The sequence below is a fragment of the Muntiacus reevesi genome, chromosome 12 (assembly GCF_963930625.1).
Source record: "Muntiacus reevesi chromosome 12, mMunRee1.1, whole genome shotgun sequence".
Classification (NCBI taxonomy): Eukaryota; Metazoa; Chordata; class Mammalia; order Artiodactyla; family Cervidae; genus Muntiacus; species Muntiacus reevesi.
The window spans coordinates 9,945,849-9,966,096 of record NC_089260.1 but is presented as its reverse complement, the minus strand read 5'-3'; the positions used below and the strand labels follow the sequence as shown (position 1 = coordinate 9,966,096).

Sequence of the window (20,248 nt, the reverse complement as noted above, 5' to 3'; positions counted from 1 at the left end):
TCCAGGAGTCCATGATGGACAGGGAGGCCTGGAGTGCTGCAGTGCATGGGTTCACAGAGTCAGACACGACTAAGTGACTGAACTGAACTTCATATCCTTAAGTGTGGAGAATTATTTCCAGAGATTTGAATCAGGTACCCTTGTTTGAAATATTAAAATAAAGTTTCCAAAAAAAAAAAAATAAAATATAGTTTTCACGATTTTGGAGATATGGAAATGACATTTAAAGTAAATGGTAGAGTGAATGACCTTGTCAAAATCATGGACCTAAAAGCTGAATTTGATCGTGCACAATAACATGAGTAGGGAACAAATGATAACTTGAACCATTAATAGTTCTTTATACTAAGGAGTTTTGCTTTATATAGGGAAAAAGGCCATCACTTGGATGACTTAAGTATGTTAATTACATGATCAGTTTTGAGTTTTTATAATATTACCCTGGAATGTTAGATCAGGGATATTTATCCTTCTTCATTCCGGCATCCAGCATAATACTGTATTTTCATAAGTGCTTCTCAATTCTGATCAAGTCACAGCCAAATGTTTTTGGCATCTTTATAACTTCATCCTTAAGTAAGAGGATTTTTTGTTTTTGTTTTTAAGTTCTATCTCAAAGCCTTAATAACTGAGCTGATTATTTTTTCGTGGTCATGGGTTGAATATTTTTAATAACCTATGTTTTAATCTGTATTTAAATGTCATGGTCTGGATTGAATTCTTTTTCTGGAAGCAGAGACATATGTGAAGGTTTCATGTTTCTTATTTCTTTACATGTACATTCTAGATTTCATAAGAGAGGTATAAATGAGCAATACAATAAGTTCATTGGAATGTGATTGCATATAACACTATCTTTGTTTTAAAGGTCACATGTTATGCTTAAAAATACAGATAGTAAATTGCAGTGCAAAATTCAGGTTAAGAAAAGATATTAAAAACTAAGTATTCTCTTTAATTTTAAAAGTCTTAAAGAACATGCAGTTTTAATCAAGTAAAGTTAATTATGAATTGTTTTAATATGCAATTTAGGCATTAAATAAAATTAGCATTTTTTTCTTCCTTAAAAATGTGTTATCAAGTTTCAAGAATGTTAAAAACTTCTCTGATGATTTAATCTGAAATCATTCCTACAGCAAAATTCATAAATAATAAATATTATCTTATTAATCCATATTTTAGTTTAGCTGGATCTCAGAGCAAGTTAATTCCTCAGGGAATGTAGTCTTCTTTATGAAGGAAGGTGATGAGATGTAATCTCTAAGGAATTAAATTGTGAAAACAATCTCGGTATTGTACATGCTAATATAAATCTGTTATTCCCTTTCCACATCTATCACAACACATTTTAAATTGTGGCTGATCTGATATGCAAATAGCTGTCTTATTAGAAATTGTGGCTGTATGTGCTAATGTCTCCCTGGATTTCTTGGGAGTTTGCTATCTAACCATCAAAGCAATAGAAATGAATGATGATTACTGCAAGGCTTTGAAGAACAAAGAAAGTCAGAGCATTTTAGAGGTTCTAGATGTATGAGACATTGACAGTTTCACCATACACATGGATGGGTTTCCCTATAGGTCTTTTAAAATAGCTCAATGTGTTTATTAGGAAAGTAAAATATTTCCCATCTTCCTGCATTTTTGCAACTAATACAGATAAAAATGTGAGCCATTTGCACATGTGTGTCTTCTAGGCATTTTTTGTTTGTTTCAACATTTGTTAAAATGTAACCTTGCTTAAAAAATAGAAGATAATTTCAAAGACAAGAATAAAGTTTAAATTTTTGAAATTCTACATACGGATTACCAATCACCTAAATAGTTAGAGACATACATTTAAAACTAGTTCCTCTTTAATGTCTCCCCTAGGTTGAAATTCTCTTAAAGTTTTTATATTCACAGGTTATTATATACCTAAAATGTATCATTCATAGAGTATAGGCCCTTACATTGATAAAACTTTAGGTTATTTAGCTTTTTAACTTTTGGTATAGTTTTTTCTATTTACAGTACATTTTAAAGTAAATAAAGTTCAATTTACTTTGGTGAAAAGATAGTCTCCATGAGTTCCTGGCATTTTTTAAATTTACTCCAGGTAATAAATGAAGAAAATACTGGCCTCTAAAGTGTTATCTTTATTTGACTCTTTGTGACCCCCATGGACTGTATGTAGCCCACCAGGCTCCTCTGTCCATGGAGTTCTCCAGGTAAGAATACTGGAGTGGGTTGCCATTTCCTTCTCCAGGGGATCTTCCCGACCCAGGGATCGAACCTGGGTCTCCTGCATTGCATGCAGATGCTTTACCATATGAGCTACTAGAGAAGCCCAAAGTGTTCTGTTTGTTTAGATGTTTGTTTAAATGACCAGGAAAGATTTGAGGGAAACATAGTGAGTGACTCTGCTGGTAAGTAGCCTCAGTAACTTGCTTTTTAAACATTCAAGCTGTTCCATGGCAGGGGGCGGGATTTAAGGAGGAAATAATATATGGTGCCTCTATTCATTTAAACTAACTGCCTTACCAAAATGTTTTGATATCTTGTCTAATCTTATGCAATCAAGATCAAAATAACTTGAGTCCTATCTACAATTAACAAATGCAAAACACTATGCAAATAGATTGTTATACAAATAAACTATAATGAAATTATTGACATTATTTATGGGTTTTGTATTATTAGAATTATTTTTAATGTTCTGAATTATACCAAGTGAGAATATAGGATTAGGTGATGTCTTGGTTTCAATTGTGAAATTTTAAGGATGTGTTTTCTTAGATGTAATAACTACATGGTTTATGAGATATGAAGACAATTTATTTGACTTTTTGTTTAACTATGTCTACATTCCTAGATATTACCATAATATTAAATCTGAAGATTATTATGAATGTAAAAGTAATTTTTGGTGAATTTATGATTTTCTTACATACAGGTAGAAATTATTACTTTGGAGATGTATTTTACTGTATAACATGTGATCATTGTTATTATTGCTCTGTGTGACCATGTGTTAGTCACTCAGTCATGTCCAACTCTGCAACCTCATGGACTATAGCCTGCCAGGCTCTTCTGTCCATGAAATTTTCTAGGCAAGAATACTGGCATGAGTAGCCATTCCCTTCTCCAGGAGATTAATTTATTTATATTCCATTAACTGAAACTCCGTCACATGCCCACAGGAAGCTGAAATATGTAATTGAGTGTGACCAGGAAAGAAAAAAAGGAGAACATGCAATTTAATAAATAGCTTTTCCTAAATTCCACATTTCTGATTAGGAGTTAGCCATGCATATCCTTTTTCCTGCCTGCCCAGTAGGGATATCCTAAAGTTCTCCCATCTCCAAAGTCATGGTTCTCAAGAGGTTTATAGATAATGAAATTTACCCACTGTCCTCCAGCCTCACCTGGCTTCTAATAAATAATAGTGAAGCAACAGATAACTGCTTCATATCTCTGATATTTGTTCCCTTTTAGAAAGGAAAGATGGGAAACACAGTGGGATCACTGATCCATGTTGTACAGGATGCCACTGAGAAGGCCCATTATACTGACAGTAGGCGTTTCTTGCGTAGCCTCTAATTATGGTCTTTTTGGAGAAATTCCCTTCTCTGCCTTCTGGATATCTGCTCTTCCTGGTCACATGCGCAGTGCATTTCATATCCACAGTTTGCCTTCTTGGTGGCAACACTCTGTTGGTTTAAGTTTAGAGGACCAAGGATTGGTTTTCATTCACAGACTTTTTTAAACAAAGTTTCTGGTTTCCCTGTAAATACAATTCCCTCAGATTTTAGGAACATTCTTACCGTTTCCATTTAGTTCCATGTGCCAGTAGTCACACTGCAATTTCTTTCCTAGAAGCGGTTCTCAAGTCTGCTTTCTTTGTAAACATCAGACCTCCTGTGTCTCTCTTTCTATAGAGGCTGCCTCCAGGTGATATGGATCAATAGACTCCGGTGAGAAAGGAACATTCTTGATCTACTCTTGGTCCCCTCCTCCATTTTAAAACTGAGAGGTCTTAATGAGCATTTTTTTCTTCAAGACCTCATTAATTTTTATTTTTTCCTATTTGGTATTTAGAAGTCACCTTTTCCATACTCGTTCCCAAATTACTGGGCCCTCTTATCCCTCATGGTTTTGCTTGTTAACTGGCTAGTTCTTACCCGACTTCATCTTTATCCTGTATCTCCTTCCTAGAAGCAGTGAGGACCAACTTCCAGGCCCCACTCTGAGGAACACTAACGTCTATAATAGACCTCACCAACTTTGTGATTTGGTCTCAATAGAATTTCATTTCTTTTTCAGTAGAGTACAGTGAGGGTGAGAACTAAAATATTGCCTGCCATGTCAGTGAACAAAGGCTATTGCAGCCATCAAGTCATTATGTTACAGCCCCGGATGGTGAGCCCTGAGGGAACTCAGGATGGAGGCAGGTGGGCTGCCTACTGCCAGGCCCACCTAGCAGTCAGCTACTGCAGCCGCCCCGATGGTGTACCTGAGGAAGCTCGGGATGAGCAAACACAGGGTGCTGGCCCCAGATAGCTGAAGTGCGTGACAAAGGAATGATTTCAGTGAACCCAGCCTCTTGCATCTTCCCGTACGTAGAAAAGTGCTAAATTTCTTAAACTTGACATATCTGGTTTTCTTTTATTAACAATAATCCTGTTATGTTCCAACTTGGTCTTTTGTCATAAAAAACTTCTATATATCCTGGATTCCTGCCTTGCCTTTGTGGAGGAGTCTCCCAGAGTTATTTGGTATGTTGTCTTAACTCTCAATTTGTAGATTATGCATTTTTTTCAGTCGACAATAGTAGTATGTAAATGAGAGAATACCCTTCTCCATCCCAAGCAGATCAAGATTCTGTGTCCTTACAAATATACCCTTAGGGTTTGTTTGGGGATTGTTTCCCTTCTAGCCAATTGGAAGGGGAAAAAGAACACGGGGAGATTTTTTAGTGTGCAGGTCTGGAGTGGCACACATCACTTCTGTTCATATTCTACTGACAATAATTCAATGAAATGTTTGACTTGAAGCTAGGAAATATAGTGCCAGGAAGAAAAGGAGAATATGGATTTTGGTTGGTAGGTTGCATTCTGTGCTACAATATCTAAATTCAATAACAAGAATAGGACTTGAAAGATATGGATTAAATCAAGCAGGGCCTATAATGTAGAGTATAGGAGGAAGAAATTTTCTTCTACCCTTACAGGTTCTTCTTGCTGGTCTAAGAATTAATATGAGACAGATTGACAGGAGACAATCAAACAAAAGTTTAATAACATGTGTACATGGCCCAGGAAAACTGAGTAACTCACCAAAATGACTGAAACTCTCAACTTAAATACCACATTCAGCTCTATAACAGTGTGGTTTAATTGAGCATTGATAGTATTTGATAAAATGAATGTTACCAAGAACAAGCATTTGGGAAATTTAATTACCAGCAATTATATTCAAAATAATTTTGTAATTTTTGTATTTTTTGATAATTTATTTGAAATAATTTTGTATTTTTTCCCACTATCTAACGGGAATAACATACTTCCCTGGTGGCTCAGATGGTGAAGAATTTGACTGCAATGTGGGAGACCTGGGTTTGATCCCTGGGTTGGGAAGATCCCCTGGAGAAGGGAATGGTTACCCACTTCAGTATTCTGGCCTGGAGAATTCCATGGACAGAGGAGCCTGGCAGGCTTTGCAAAGAGTTGGACATGACTGAGCAATTTTCACTCACTCAATGGGGATAATTTTGGGAACAGTGACAGACTTTATTTTCTTGGGCTCCAAAGTCACTGCAGATGGTGACTGCAGCCATGAAATTAAAAGATGCTTGCTTCTTGGAAGGAAAGCTATGACAAGCCTAGACAGTGTATTAAAAAGTAGAGACATCACTTCACTGACAGAGGTCCATCTAGTCAAAGCTATGGTTTTTTCCAGTAGTCATGTATGGATGTGAATGAGAATGAACCATAAAGAAGGCTGAGTGCTGAAGAATTGATGCTTTCAAACTGTGGTGTTGGAGAAGACTCCTGAGAGTCCTCTGGACTGCAGGGAGATCAAACCAGTCAATCCTAAAGGAAATCAATCCTGAATATTCATTGGAAGGACTGATGCTGAAGCTGAAGCTGAAGCTCCTGTACATGAGAAGAGCTGACTTGTTGGGAAAGACCTTGATGCTGGGAAAGGTTGAAGGCAGGAGGAGAAGGGGATGACAGAGGATGAGATGGTTGGATGACATTGCTGACTAAATGGACTTAACTTGAACAAGTTCCAGGAGATGGTGAAGGACAGGGAAGCCTGGTGTGTGCAGTCCACGGGGTCACAAAGATTCAGATACAACTGAGCGACTGAACTGAACTGAATGGGAATACATCAAATGAATTTTTACCCATTGCTTTAAAAACGGATTTTATGAAATAAATTATTCCTGAAGCTTTTAAACCGTCTTTTTGATTTTTTTAGGACTTCATCATAATTATTTTCTTTCTTTGCAGCAGGCATCTTGGAGATCAAAGATGGGCAGAAAAGATGCCTCCACTATAAAACTTCCTGTTGATCAGTACAGAAAGCAAATTGGTAAGCAATGAATTCCCTTTGATACATTCTTGTGAATTAAGATGAAGAAATAAAAGCAATTGTGTGTGTGATATTATCAAAATAACTTTTCTCTCACACAGATGATGCACAGAATATGAATAACAAGGGAATGCACAGAGGTTTTAAGGATCAAAAACACAGCCTTATTTATCTATAAAGAAATATATTTTTGTACTTAGGATTTTTCAAAGCTCTTACAGTTTTTATTGATTTGGTAAAAGCAAAAAGACTTATATTTTTATTCTTAAGGCTGTATGCTTGTATGTAGTCAGTAATTTTAATATTATCATGTTTATTTATTTTTATCCTTGTGAAATCGTTCAGTTCTGTTGACTCTTAGTGGCAATAATGTGATAGCCTCAAAATTCTCCATTAAAATTTAACCTTAGTAAAATGGTGAACTAGAGAGAAGTCCAGTCATCAGCACAGAAAGATGAAAGGAATCGTCTCTGATTTAGACTGTGCAGGATTTCCTACCCAATCTTTTCAATAATGCATGGAGTATTTATAAAAAATTACCTACATACTAGGTCATGACCAAGTCTCCTCAACTTTATAGAAGCAATATCCTACAACTGCAACTTTGAACAGTGTGGTAAATTAAAAATCAGTTAAAAGTCAAAAAGCTAACTTTGACGCCCCCCCCCCCCCCATCACCCTCTCTTCTTACATGTTCCTTCCTGTTCTCACCTGTTCCCACCCCTTTGGAAATTAAAAAGTAATTATAATAATAAATAGTTTAAAAAACTCTTCTAAATAGCTAACAGATAAACAAAGAAGTTACAAGTCAAAATAAGTTGAAGTAATTGGGACCAAAAGATTATATACCTGTTTTATAAATATGATACATGAAGTATACTCCTAAAGGAGAAGATATTTCTGCAAAACAAAGGAGATGCAGGCAAAGGGAAAATATTTAAAATTTAGAGCCAATTAAAATTTTACATGTAGAAAGATTAAAAGATTAAACCCTGCATGCATGCACGCTAAGTTGCTTAAGTCGTGTCCGACTCTTTGCAACCTTATGGACTGTAGCCCCCCTTCACTTATGGGATGCTGTATTAGTAATAGTGTGGGTTGTTGTATTATTTATGTATTTAGAGAGAAAGACTGACTTACCAGGTTGAAGTTTGATCAAATAGGATGTGAGAAACCCCATGAATAAAGAATAGACATATTCAGGAACAATTCATATCCAACTCTTAAGCAATTGTTAGAATTTTGACAAGTGTATATATCCATGTAACCACATATGCCAATCAAAATACAGAACATTTCCATCCTCTCAAATAGTTCCTATGTCTCTATCCCACCCTCCCATATGCAACCACTGTTCTGATTTCTGTCATCATTGATAATAGAAAAGATAAAGCATCTGCTAGGATTTTTATTGAAATTGAATTATGTCTAATAATCAGTTTTTAAGAGTAAACATACTAAAAATCTAAAGTAGTCTGTTCTATAGTCATTGCATACTTTTCCTTTGATTTAGTGCTATTCATACATATAAGAGCAAAGAAAAAATAAGACAGAGACAGTAACATAATTGTAAAGTCTCATTCCTCTTCTTATACTAAATTGTTCTAAGGATTCTATTATGCATTATTGTTGTTCAGTCGCTCAGTCTTGTCCGACTCTTTGTGATTCCATGGGCTGCAGCATGCCAGATTTCCCTGTCCTTCACCATCCCCCAGAGTTGGCTCACACTCATGTCCATTTAGTTGGTGATGCCATCCAACCATCTCATCCTCTGTCAGCCCCTTCTCCTCCTGTCTTAAGTCTTACTGAGAATCAGGTCTTCTCTAATGAGTCAGCTCGTTGCATCAGGTGGCCAAAATATTGGAGCTTCAGCTTCAGCATCAGTCCTTCCAATGCATATTTAGGACTGATTTCCTTTAGGATTGACTGGTTGGATCTCCTTGCAATCCAAGGGGCTCTCAAGAGTTTTTTTTCGAGCACCACAGTCAAAAGCATCAATTCTTCAGCACTCAGCTGAATTCTTTATGGTCCAACTCTCACATCCATACATGACTGCTGGAAAAACCATAGCTTTGACTACATAGACCTTTGTCAACAAAGTGATATCTCTGCTTTTTAATATCCTGTCTAGGTTTGTCAAGCTTTTCTTCCCGGGAGCAAAGCATATTTCAATTTCATGGCTTCAGTCACCACTTACAGTGATTTTGGAGCCCAAGAAAATAAAGTCTGTCATTGTCTCTATTGTTTCCCCATCTATTTGCCATGAAGTGGTGGGACCGGATGGCATGATCTTAGTTTTTTGAATGTTGAATTTTAAGCCAGCTTGTTCACTCTCCTCTTTCACCTTCATCAAGAGGCTCTTTAGTTCCTCTTTGCTTTCTGCCATAAGAATGATGTCATCTGCATATCTGCTGCTGCTGCTGCTAAGTCGTTTCGATCGTGTCCAACTCTGTGCGACCGCATAGACAGCAGCCCACCAGGCTCCCCCATCCCTGGGATTCTCCAGGCAAGAACACTAGAATCTGCATATCTGAGGTTATTGATATTTCTCCCAGGCAATCTTGATTGTTGCTTGTGCTTCATCTACCCTGGTATAGAAGCTGGGTGACAATATACAGCCTTGACATACTCCTTCCCCAATTTTGAAACAGTCTGTTGTTCCATGTCTGGTTCTAACTGTTGCTTCTTGACCTGCATACAGGTTTCTCAGGAGGTAGTAAGGTGGTCTGGTAGTCCCATCTCTTTATGAATTTTCCAGTTTGTTATGATCCACACAGTCAGAGGCTTTAGCATAGTCAACGAGTCAGAAGTAGATGTTTTTCTGAAATTCCCTTGCTTTTTCTTTGATTCAACAGATGTTGACAGTTTGCTCTCTGGTTCCTCTGCCTTTTCTAAATCCAACTTGAACATCTTAAAATTCTTGTTTCACATACTGTTGAAGCCTAGCTTGAAGGATTTTAAGCATTACCTTACTAGCATTTGAGATGAGTGCTATTGTGGGGTAGTTTGAGCATTCTCTGGCATTGTCCTTCTTTGGGATTGGAATGAAAACTGACCTTTTTGCAGTCCTGTATCCACTGCTGAGTTTTCCAAATTTCCTGGCATATTGAGTTCAGCACTTGCACGGCATTATCTTTTAGGATTTGAAATAGCTCAGCTGGAATTCCATCACCTCCACTAGCTTTGTTCTTAGAGATGCTTCCTAAGGCCCACTTGACTTCACATTCCAGGATGTCTGGCTCTAGATGAGTGATCACACCATCGTGGTTATCTGGGTCATTAAGATATTTTTTTGTATAGTTCTGTGTGTTATTGCCACCTCTTTTTAATATTTTCTGCTTCTCTTAGGTTCATACCATTTCTGTCCTTTATTGAGCCTATCTTTACATGAGATTTTACTTTTATGTCTTTAATTTTCTTGAAGAGATCTCTAGTCTTTCCCATTCTATTATTTCTTTGCATCGGTCACTTAGGAAAGCTTCCTTATCTGTCCTTGATAATCTTTAGAACTTGGTTTTCAAGATGGCAGAGAAGAAGGACCTGTGCTTATCTTCTCCTGGGAGAACACCCAGATCGCAACTAGCTGCTGAACAACTGAAATGGGAATTCTGAGTTCTTGTTTGTGGAGCCTCAGAATGGAATCCACGAACATGCAAACACTCATGGTAGCAAGTGAATAGGATTTATTAGAGAGAAGGAAAGTACAAACCTCTCAGCAAAGACACTGAGAGTGGGTACAGAGTCCCCCCCCAAAGGCAGGGATTACAGCAGTTTTATATCTTTACCAGTATTAATCTGTACATTTTTGGTTGGCTCCTGTTCTTAAATCATGTTACTTCTGTCCAGTCAGTTTAAAGGTTAAGGTGCTTAGCTTAGCATCTTTATATCTTCTCTTGATCCTCAGATTAAGTCCCCTCCCCCCACCCTGGCCATTTTATAATGAACCAGATATATGGGTTTAACATTAATGGTCACCAGTTGTTTCTCCCTCAGGCATATGGAAATACGTTAATTACTCCCCTTCCCTGGATCTGAGTGCTGATAATTTATCTGACCAAGGACACATTCCAGGAACTCAGGACAAAGGATATAGTTTTAGGTTAATGGAGGGAGATGTTTACTGAAAACAAGACCTAGGTCTCAGAGTTCTATACTGACTGCCTAGCAATTTCTAACTCATAGTCACCCACAGGAAAATGTTGAATCCCACCAAAAAAAAGATACCTTACATGCAAGGGCAAAGGAGAACCCACAACAAGATAGTAGGAAGGGTGCAACTGAGTGTAAAATCAAAGTCATACCTGCCAGAGATGCTTGGAGGGCCCAAGTGAAACCTTGTGTGCACCAAGGCCCAGGGGAAGGAGCGGGGACCTCCACAAGAGACTGAGCCAGACCTGCCTTTAGGTGTCTGAGTGTCTGCTGTGGAGCCGCGGGTCAGCAGTGGCCTGCCATGGCCACAGGGGCTCTGGTTGCAGCCATCCTGGGAGGTGCGGTGTGGGGCATACGTCTTCTTGAAGGAGGTCACCATTATAGAGTCACTGAGCAGGCGACCCGTGACCTGGAGAGCAATTATACCAAAAGAAGTTCTTGCACTGTTGTGAAAGTTCTAGGGCCCACAATAGGTTTCCCAACTTGGGAATCCAGCAAAGAGACTGAAACCACCCTCCCCTCCCAGGGAATTTGACTTTGAAGGTCAGTGGGTTATGATTATGGAACTTCCACAGGAATGGGGAAACAGAGACTCTTGGAGGCAAAAACAAAACCTGTGTGCACCGGGACCCAGGAGAAAGGAGCAGTGACCCCACAGAGGGCTGAGCCAGGAGTCTCCAGCGGAGGTGTGGGTCAGCAGCGGCCCGCCGTGGGGTCAGGGACACGGACAGCAGTGGTCCCGGGAGGCACAGCATCTGGCATAAGTTCTTTTGGAGGAGGTCGCCATTACCCCTACCATAGCTTGGACTCAGGCCAAACTACAGGGAGGGAACACAGCCCCACCCGTCAGCAGAAGCTTGGGTTAAAGACTTACTGAGCATGGCCCTGCCCATCAGAGCAAGACCCAGGTCTCCCCACAGCCAGTCCTTCCCATCAGGGAGCTTTCAGAAGCCTCTTATCCTCATCCATCAGAGGACAGACAGAATGAAAACCATAATCACAGAAAACTAACCAAACTGATGACATAGATCACAGCCTTGTCTGACTCAAGTGGGTCATGCCATGTAGGGCCACTCAAGACAGATGGGTCATGGTGGAGAGTTCTGACAAAACGTGGTGCACAGGAGATGGGAATAGCAAACCGCTTCAGCATTCCTGCCTGAGTGCCCCATGAACAGTAAGAAAAGGCAAAAAGATATGACACTGAAAGATGAACTTCCCAGGTCCATAGGTGCCCAATATGCTACTGAAGAAGAGCAGAAAAATAGCTCCAAAGAAATGAAAAGGCTGAGCCAGAGTGGAAACAACTCCCAGTTGTGGATGTGTCTGGTAGCGAAAGTAAAGTCTGATGCTGTAGAGAACAATATTGCATGGGAGCCTGGAATGTTAGGTCCACGAATCTGGGTAAATTGGAAGTATTCAAATAGGAGCTGGCAAGAGTGAACATCAACATCTTAGGAATCAGTGAACTGAAATGGACGGGAAGGGCCAAACTTAATTCGGACGATCATTACATCTACTACTGTGGGCAAGAATCCCGTAGAAGAAATGGAGTAACCCCCACAGTTAGCAGACGCGTCCAAAATAGAATACTTAGGTGCATTCTCAAAACAACAGAATGATCTCGGTTTGTTTCCAAGACAAACCATTCTATATTATAGTAATCCAAGTCTATGCCCCAACCACTAATGCTGAAGAAGCTGAAATTGACTGGTTCTCTGAAGTAGCTCAGTTGGTAAAGAATCTGCCTACAATGCAGGAGGCCTGGGTTCGATTCCTGGGTTGGGAAGATCCCCTGGAGAAGGAAATGGCAACCCACTCCAGTATTCTTGCCTGGAGAATCCCCTGGAGCCTTCCAGGCTTCTCTGTCCATGGGGTCGCAAGAGTCGGACACGACTTAGCAACTAAACTAAAAAAACTACATGAAGAACCTGCTAGATCTTCTAGAACTAACACCAGCAAAGATGTCCCTTTCAACATAGGGAACTGGAATGAAAAAGTAGGAAGTCAAGAGATACCTGGAGTCACAGGCAAGTTTGGCCTTGGAGTACAAAATGAATCAGGACAAAGGCTAACAGAGCTTTGCCGAGAGAATGCACTGATTGTGGCAAACACCCTCTTCCAACAACATGAGAGACAACTCTGCAGGTGGTCAGTACCAAAGTCAGATTGATTATGAAGCTTCTCCACCTGCGGGTGCAAGGCTTCCCCTGTGGCTCAGCTGGTAAAGAATCTGCCTGCAATGTGGGAGACCTGGGTTCGATCCCTGGATTGGGAAGATTCTCTGGAGAAGGGAGAGGTTACCCACTCCAGTACTCTGGCCTGGAGAATTCCATGGACTGTATAGTCCATGGGGTCACAAAGAGTCGGATACGACTGAGAAACTTTCACTTTCACCTTCAGGTGCAACGAATATAGAATCAGCAAAAACAAGACCAGAAGCTGACTGTGTCTCAGATCATGAACTCCTTACTGCAAAATTCAGACTTAAAATGAAGAAAGTAGGGAAAACCATTAGGCCATTCAGGTATGACCTAAATCAAATCCCATACAGTGGAAGTGACAAATAGATTCAAGGGATTATATCGGATAGACAGAGTGCCTGAATAACTATGGATGGAAGTTCATAATGTTGTACATGAGACAGATTAACAGGACAAATATCAAACAAAACTTTAATAACGCATTTACAGGGGAGAGACCTGGTAAAAATTAACTCACCCATATGGCTGAAACCCTCACCTTGAATACCATCTTCAGCTAAAAATAAAGAAGGACTTGGGAGGGGTGGTTGGGATTTCAAAGGAGAGGAAGGCAATTAATATGAAGATGGAAAGCAAAGGTTTGGCAAACAGATGTTTTCTGGGTCCTGCAGAGATAGTGGGGGCTTCCCTGGCTCAGAAGGCAGAGTCTGCCTGCGATTCAGAAGACCTGGGTTTGATCCCTGGGTCAGGAAGATCCCCTGCAGAAGGGATTGGCAGCCCTCTCCAGTTTTCTTACCTGGATAATCCCATGTACAGAGGAACCTGGTGGGCTACAGTCCATGGGGTCAAAAGGAGTCGTATACAACTGAGCGACTAAGCAGACAGACAGGCAGAGATAATGGAACACAAGAGTTCACTCTGATCTCCAGGCACCACCGAGCTTCTCCCACCACACTGCCCCACGTAGTTTGCGGATATCTCTAGTGCTAGCTCTAGTCTTGGAGCACACCTTCTATCTACATTTTTTAAGTAGGAGAAGGTCCAAGTTTCTTCCTGAGTGTTTTTGGGCCTCGATTGTTTTCAGCTCAAATGATCTGCATGCCAAAAAGACATTTGGGGTGGTAAATTTTGCTCCCCTACACATATAAATTGTTGCTTGGTTAGTATTTTTAATGCATTTTCTGGGAAGTTAATTTATACGTCATAAACAACTTACTGCATTGTCTTTGTAGGAGTCCAAAGTAAAGTGCTTGTTTTTTTAGTACTAATGCCATTAAATGACGGTATGTCCTTTGCAGTGTAGAATTAATGTCCAGTTATTTTGTCCAAAATTTGAAAAATTATCATTGTTTGAGTTGCCTCTGTAATATAATTTCAAAAGTTTGCCTGAGATTTTTGTTTTTGAGGATGAGCTCACTTGTTTCCTCTGTATAGCCCAGGTATCCCTCAATAATCTAAAGAAAAATACTTTTCTCAAGTATTATTTTGGCAGTTAATACCTCTTTTTGTTTCTTTAGGTAAATATGTGGCATCATTTTGTATGACTAGCTAAGTATAAAGGTATACAGTGCTGATGAGAATCTATTAGATCTGTGTATTATTGTGTTTCTGGTTTTTGTAATAATTTTCTTTTATCAACTTGATTGATTAAAATTGCAATGTTATTTTGCTTGTGATCATGTAATTTGTGATTTTATTAATCTTATAGCTATCAAAATGCAGATGTTTACTGGCATAGCTATTGGAACTTGCTATAGACTTTCATAAGACTCTTGACCCTTGTTTTTCATAGAATTTTCTAGTTATTTGTAATTTATAATATAATAACTAAAAATTGTGTTCCTATAGTAGTTGGAAAATGACTCTATGTCAAATTGTAATGTTCTTCTATGTATAATTTTGATAATATGAAAAACATAAGGTTCCAAATAGCCTTTTGCTTTTTTAAGGAAGGGAGAAGGGATTTGAAGCAGTTGATGAAAAATTATTTTAAAATGTTGAAAGAAATATAAAAGTCTTTATTGTTGATTAGCAAATTTTATTATTTGTCAGTAATTTTGGCATACTGTAAATAACTCTTCTGTTAATAATTCATTTGAGTAATTAAATTTAGATTGCAAATTTTTCTTTTCAAATATTTTGACTCTTATCTCTTCGCTTTTCTATTGTATCTTAATTGGTGTGGTCTATATAAATGGACAATAAATTATATATCTTTGTTATAGAGATCAGAGAGTGAATAGAACTTGGTATTCATCCCAGACAGAATTATGATTGAATGTATTTGCAAGATTAAAGCACTGAATTTACTTTTTTCTAATTAAAGGCAATTAAAGATTTCCAGACACAAATAAAAGACAATGAATTGAGGAATAAGTGTAGGAGCAAGTCCATTTGCAGGTGAAAAGATGTGCCTTTGAAGCAGAACCAGCTGTATTTTCATTGAAAGAATAACAGTTTAGGAAGCTTTTCTGCATGTGCTTGCTTGATAGCATAATGTACTCATAAGCAGCTTATGCAGTATTCAGAAAATAACAGTGCATTAATTTTTAAAGCAGCAAAGGCAGAGGAAGAGCAGTACTGCCACACGACGATAATGCGTGAGGCTCGTGTAAAGTCTCCTGTTCTAAGAAAGGGAAAAAGCAGTGAGCTTCTGAAAAATGAACAGTTATAAAACAATAACCGGATATTCACATGATAATGAGCTTAGACAGCAGTATCAACAAAGGGCAAAGATGCAGTCTTGTTTCTGGGCAAAACGAAGGAATCATAAAGCAAAAAGCAGTTAATCTAGTCTTTTATTAAACTGAGGAGACTGTAAAACTGTGGTATAGTTAACACTGACTATTGCTTTAAGTGTAAAATAACTCACGGCATAAATGTAACTTTTTATGTTGAATTAAATAGAACATGTTGATTACTCTGTTCTTTCCTAAATTAATGTAATATGAGGAATAGTAAATGATAATGTTGAGGTACCAAAATATTTATGATCTTTATTAAATATATGTTCTTATGATTCTTTATAAAAATGGTGCTCATGCTAAAGTTAAATATGTTTTAATTATATGGAATAATAAGAAAGGAACTTTTAACATACTTAGCACCTACTGATTACAGATTATAAATGGAAATGACTTTTTAAAGTATTCTGTTTAGAAAGCAGATATTACACATATTGTTTGCAAAGTACATATAAATAAAATTTATGAGAATGTATGGCATCATATTTGCTATCAAAAATTCAGGCATACATAATTCAAATATCTTTAGTATACATGTTTTTCTTTTTTAGTTATTATTTTGCTTTTAGTTGATACTTGTGATCCCTATTTAAGACTTGAAGCTGGAAATTCTGGTGATTATATATGATGAATTTTCAAGTATAAATTTTCAGTTTATATTTAACAGCAGAAATCAGAGACAGACGAGTTTGCTTTGTTAAAGTTGCTTGAATTGGGAACTGTACACATATTTTTAAATTAATCTTAGTTTTCCATCATTGGAAGTAACTTGTGAGACAACCCTTTGGAGCATATAGATTATTAAAATGATCCCAAGGAAAAGTATCCATTCCACTTTGCTCTTAGTTTTGTAAGAATGAGTCAGGGCTAGCGATAGCCATGACTCCAGACTGAAGCAAGGAATAAACTCTTCTTATCTACTGGAAACAACAGTAACCAATTATCCTCTCTCTCTCTCCTCTATTTCTTTCTCTCTCTCATTTTCATGTTATTTAAATTTGACTTTCTATTCTTTATCATGAAATAATCCTAAGAATATCTAAGAAGATTCTCAAAAGCTACCCAGATATTTTCCATCCAAGCTAGGGGCTGTTACTTTCCAAGTCTAGGATCTTGAGTTATATTTAGAATTTTATCTTTCTTGTGAGAAAGAAATATTTAAATGTTTACAATGCTCTTTTTCCCTAGAAATTGGTTGTGTAGAGAGGATAGGCATTACACTCTAGGAGTAAGCAAGGAATTATAGGTTCAGGTTATTATTGTCAGTTTTGTAGCTGGTCATAGTGGTTTTAATTTATGATCTGCATTCTCAAATATTCATTCTAGATCTTCCTATTTTAGCAAACTTCTTAGTTGGATGAGCCCTTTACCTTTAGTGAGAAACATAAATCTTCATTCCTGAAGGTTCTAAGTGATTTTTCTTGTTATAGAGACAGATAGTTGGCTTTGCTATCCATGGGGATTGGTTCTAGAACCCCCATGGATACTCAAGTCCCTTATATAAATAAAATGGCAAAATACAGTTGACCCTTGGACATCATGGGTTTGAACTGCTCAGGTTCACTTACATGAATTTTTTTTCCCCCCTAATAAATACATAGTAGAGTACTACAGGATCCTGAGTTGGGTGGATCCATGGATGTGGGACCAGAGATACAGAAGGCTGACTACTGACAATAAAGTAGTACTAGATTTTTGACTGTGCAGGGAGTCAGTGTCCCAGCCCCTGCATTGTTCAAGAGTCAGCTGTATTTATGTATAGCCTGTGCACATCCTCCTGTATGCTTTAAATCCTCTCTAGATTACAGTTGTGCAGGAACACAAAGCTGAAACTGAAGTTGCTCAGTCATATCCAACTCAATGCGGCCCCATGGACTGTAGCCTGCCAGGCTCCTCTGTCCATGGGATTTCCCAGGCAAGAGTACTGGAGTGGGTTGCCACTTTGAACCCCCCACCCCGGGTCTCCCGCACTGCGGGCAGACACTTTACCATCTGAGCCATCAGGAAAGCCCTGGTTAGAATGCATGCTAAGTTGCTTCAGTCGTGTCTGACTCTTTGTAACCCTGTGGACTGTAGCCCCCTAGGCTCCTCTCTCCATGGGATTCTCCAGGCAAGAATACTGGAGTGGATTGCCATGCCCTCCTCCAGAGGATCTTCCCAACCCAGGGATTGATCCTGTGTCTCTTAAGTCTCCTGCACTGGCTGGCGGGTTCTTTACAACTAGTGACACCTAAAAAGCCCAAGATTACAGTTGACTTTATAGTTATGTCATTACAGTCTACCTTTGGTCATAGCAATACATAGAATTAACCCAGGAGTTCCTTCACAGCTTTCCATATTTCTTTTAGCCCTCACTGTGTATTAACACATCATTTTTTCCTTGATAGCAAACATTATTATAATAATTAATGTTACCCCACCCAACAATGTGAATCCCCATTTTGCTGTTTACTCATAGGCATGAAGAATTCAAACTGATTAGGCAGAAGGCTGTTTCCAATTCAGGAAAAAATAATATGTATTTTCTTAGGTTACCTCTGTTTCTAGGTAAACTATACAACAAAATGTACCACTTAAACTTTGGCCACTGGGAGGATTTCCTTTATAGATAGTGTTTTAGGACCACCTCCAAAATAGCAGTTTACTTCCATTGTGCAGCATATTTTAAAGAACCATCCACATACATTTTGTAAACTACTAAAATGGTATACAACTTTATGATTTGTTGAATTAGATGACTCCCAATTCATGACTGGTAGCTCAGGCCAGATGGTCCCTGAGTCTCATAATCTGATAGTCAGTCTTCATCAGAGCTTGGTAGCAATCCAGGAGTTGTTTCATAGCAGTTGTTTCCTGTTGAAGGGTGTATGGAATTGTTTCAAAACCCTAGAGACTGCCACTTCTTTTTTATTGGGACCTACTAAAGGCTTATTTCTATGTCTCAGTTAGCTAGATGCACTTAAGGCTTCACTGACTATGCCATGTCATAAGTTCTGAGAGGTAGAAGAACTTGCACAGCAGTCTACCAGAGTACTTTTATTGTACCATGTCTTCGCACCTTTTTAGGTTCTCTCCATGCATAAAATATGCACATAGGTTAAAAAGCTTGACAACTACATAAGCAGCCATGTATCCATTATCTAGGTTAAATATCAGATATATACTTCTTTATGCACTTACCCAATTGCAACACCCTCTATGCCGCTATATTTGTGAGACAGAACCACTTTCTTGATTTTGTGTTAATTTCATTTATGAAACTTCCACCTAGGTACATGTTAAACAATGTATTTTTTGTTTATGAACTTATATAAATGAAATCATGCTGTATATATTGTCATAAAACTTGCTCTTATTGAACATCATATTTTTGATTTTTATTCTTATTGATAAATGGTGATATGGTCCATTCATTGTCTATGCCTTATAATAATCCATCATGTGACTATACCAATATTTTCCAGCCTATTCTCTTGGTTTTGACAATTGCGTGATTCTCAGTTTTTTCTCTATGAATGGTATTATAAAGTTTCTATAAATAATTTCAGACATGTCTGTTCTTTGGTTCACAGGCACAAGAATTTCTCTGCAATATATACACAGTAGAAAAACTTTGGATCAGATGTATAAATATTTGACATTATCAAGTAATGCCAGTTTTATAAGAAGTTGTGCCTATGTTTCATTCTTAATGATAGATATGGGACAAGTGCAGCAAGTTGACTTATTTTTTTGCAGACAATCCTGATATGCTCTAAATCAATGCAACTCTATGAATCAAATTTAGTTGACAAGCTTCTGTATTTTTAATAGAATGCTCTGTGTTCTGTGTTCATATATATATATGTTCATATGTTCATATATATATGAATGCATGCGTGCATGCTAAGGTATTTCAGTCATGTCCAACTCTTTGTGACCCTACGGACTCTAGCCCACCAGGCTGCTCTGTCCATGGGATTCTCCAGCCAAGAATACTGGAGTGGGTTGCCATGCCCTCCTCCAGGGGATCGTCCCAACTCAGGGGTCCAACCCATTTCTCTTATGTCTCCTGCATTGGCATGTGGCTTCTTTACTGCTAGTGCCAGCTGGGAAGCCCATATATGAGTTTATATATATATATATATATATATATATATATATATATATATGAATGATATATATAAGAATGAATGATATATATATGAAGAGTTTTCATATCTTCTCCAAGGCTTACGTCTTACCAGTGTCATGATGTCCTGCAGGTTGGTGAGGCAGTTACCCTCAGAATTAGATTGTAGCAGTAGATGGAGAGTTTATTTAGTATACAAACAGTATACTACTGTTCCTTCCAGTAAAGGTATATAGTCTCTTATGGTATCTGTGATCAGAATTTAGAAAAACTCATTGGGTAGATTAATTAGCTAGTTGTAACCATATGGAAAGGATATTTATATTCTGCTAGAATAAGAAGGCAAAGCGGTTGTCTGAGGAGGCTTTACAAATAGCTGAGGAAAGAAGAGAAGCAAAAGGAAAGGGGAAAAAGGGAAAGATATACCCAAGTGAGCACAGAATTCCAGAGAATAGCAAGGA

General features: G+C 38.1%; 1 protein-coding gene across 2 annotated transcripts in view; it reads left to right on the top strand.

The window, feature by feature from the left end:
- The window catches only part of TRIQK (triple QxxK/R motif containing), a 102,301-nt gene that overhangs the window by 56,761 nt on the left and 25,292 nt on the right, over window positions 1–20,248 (top strand). Inside the window, exon 3 of one of the 2 annotated variants that reach the window (XM_065902716.1) lies at window positions 6,501–6,579. In XM_065902716.1, the coding sequence (XP_065758788.1) occupies window positions 6,519–6,579 (61 nt within the window). In that variant the 5' untranslated portion in view covers window positions 6,501–6,518. Of the gene's footprint in view, window positions 1–6,497; window positions 6,580–20,248 lie in introns of both variants that reach the window. The other variant, XM_065902715.1, reaches the window with a different exon arrangement.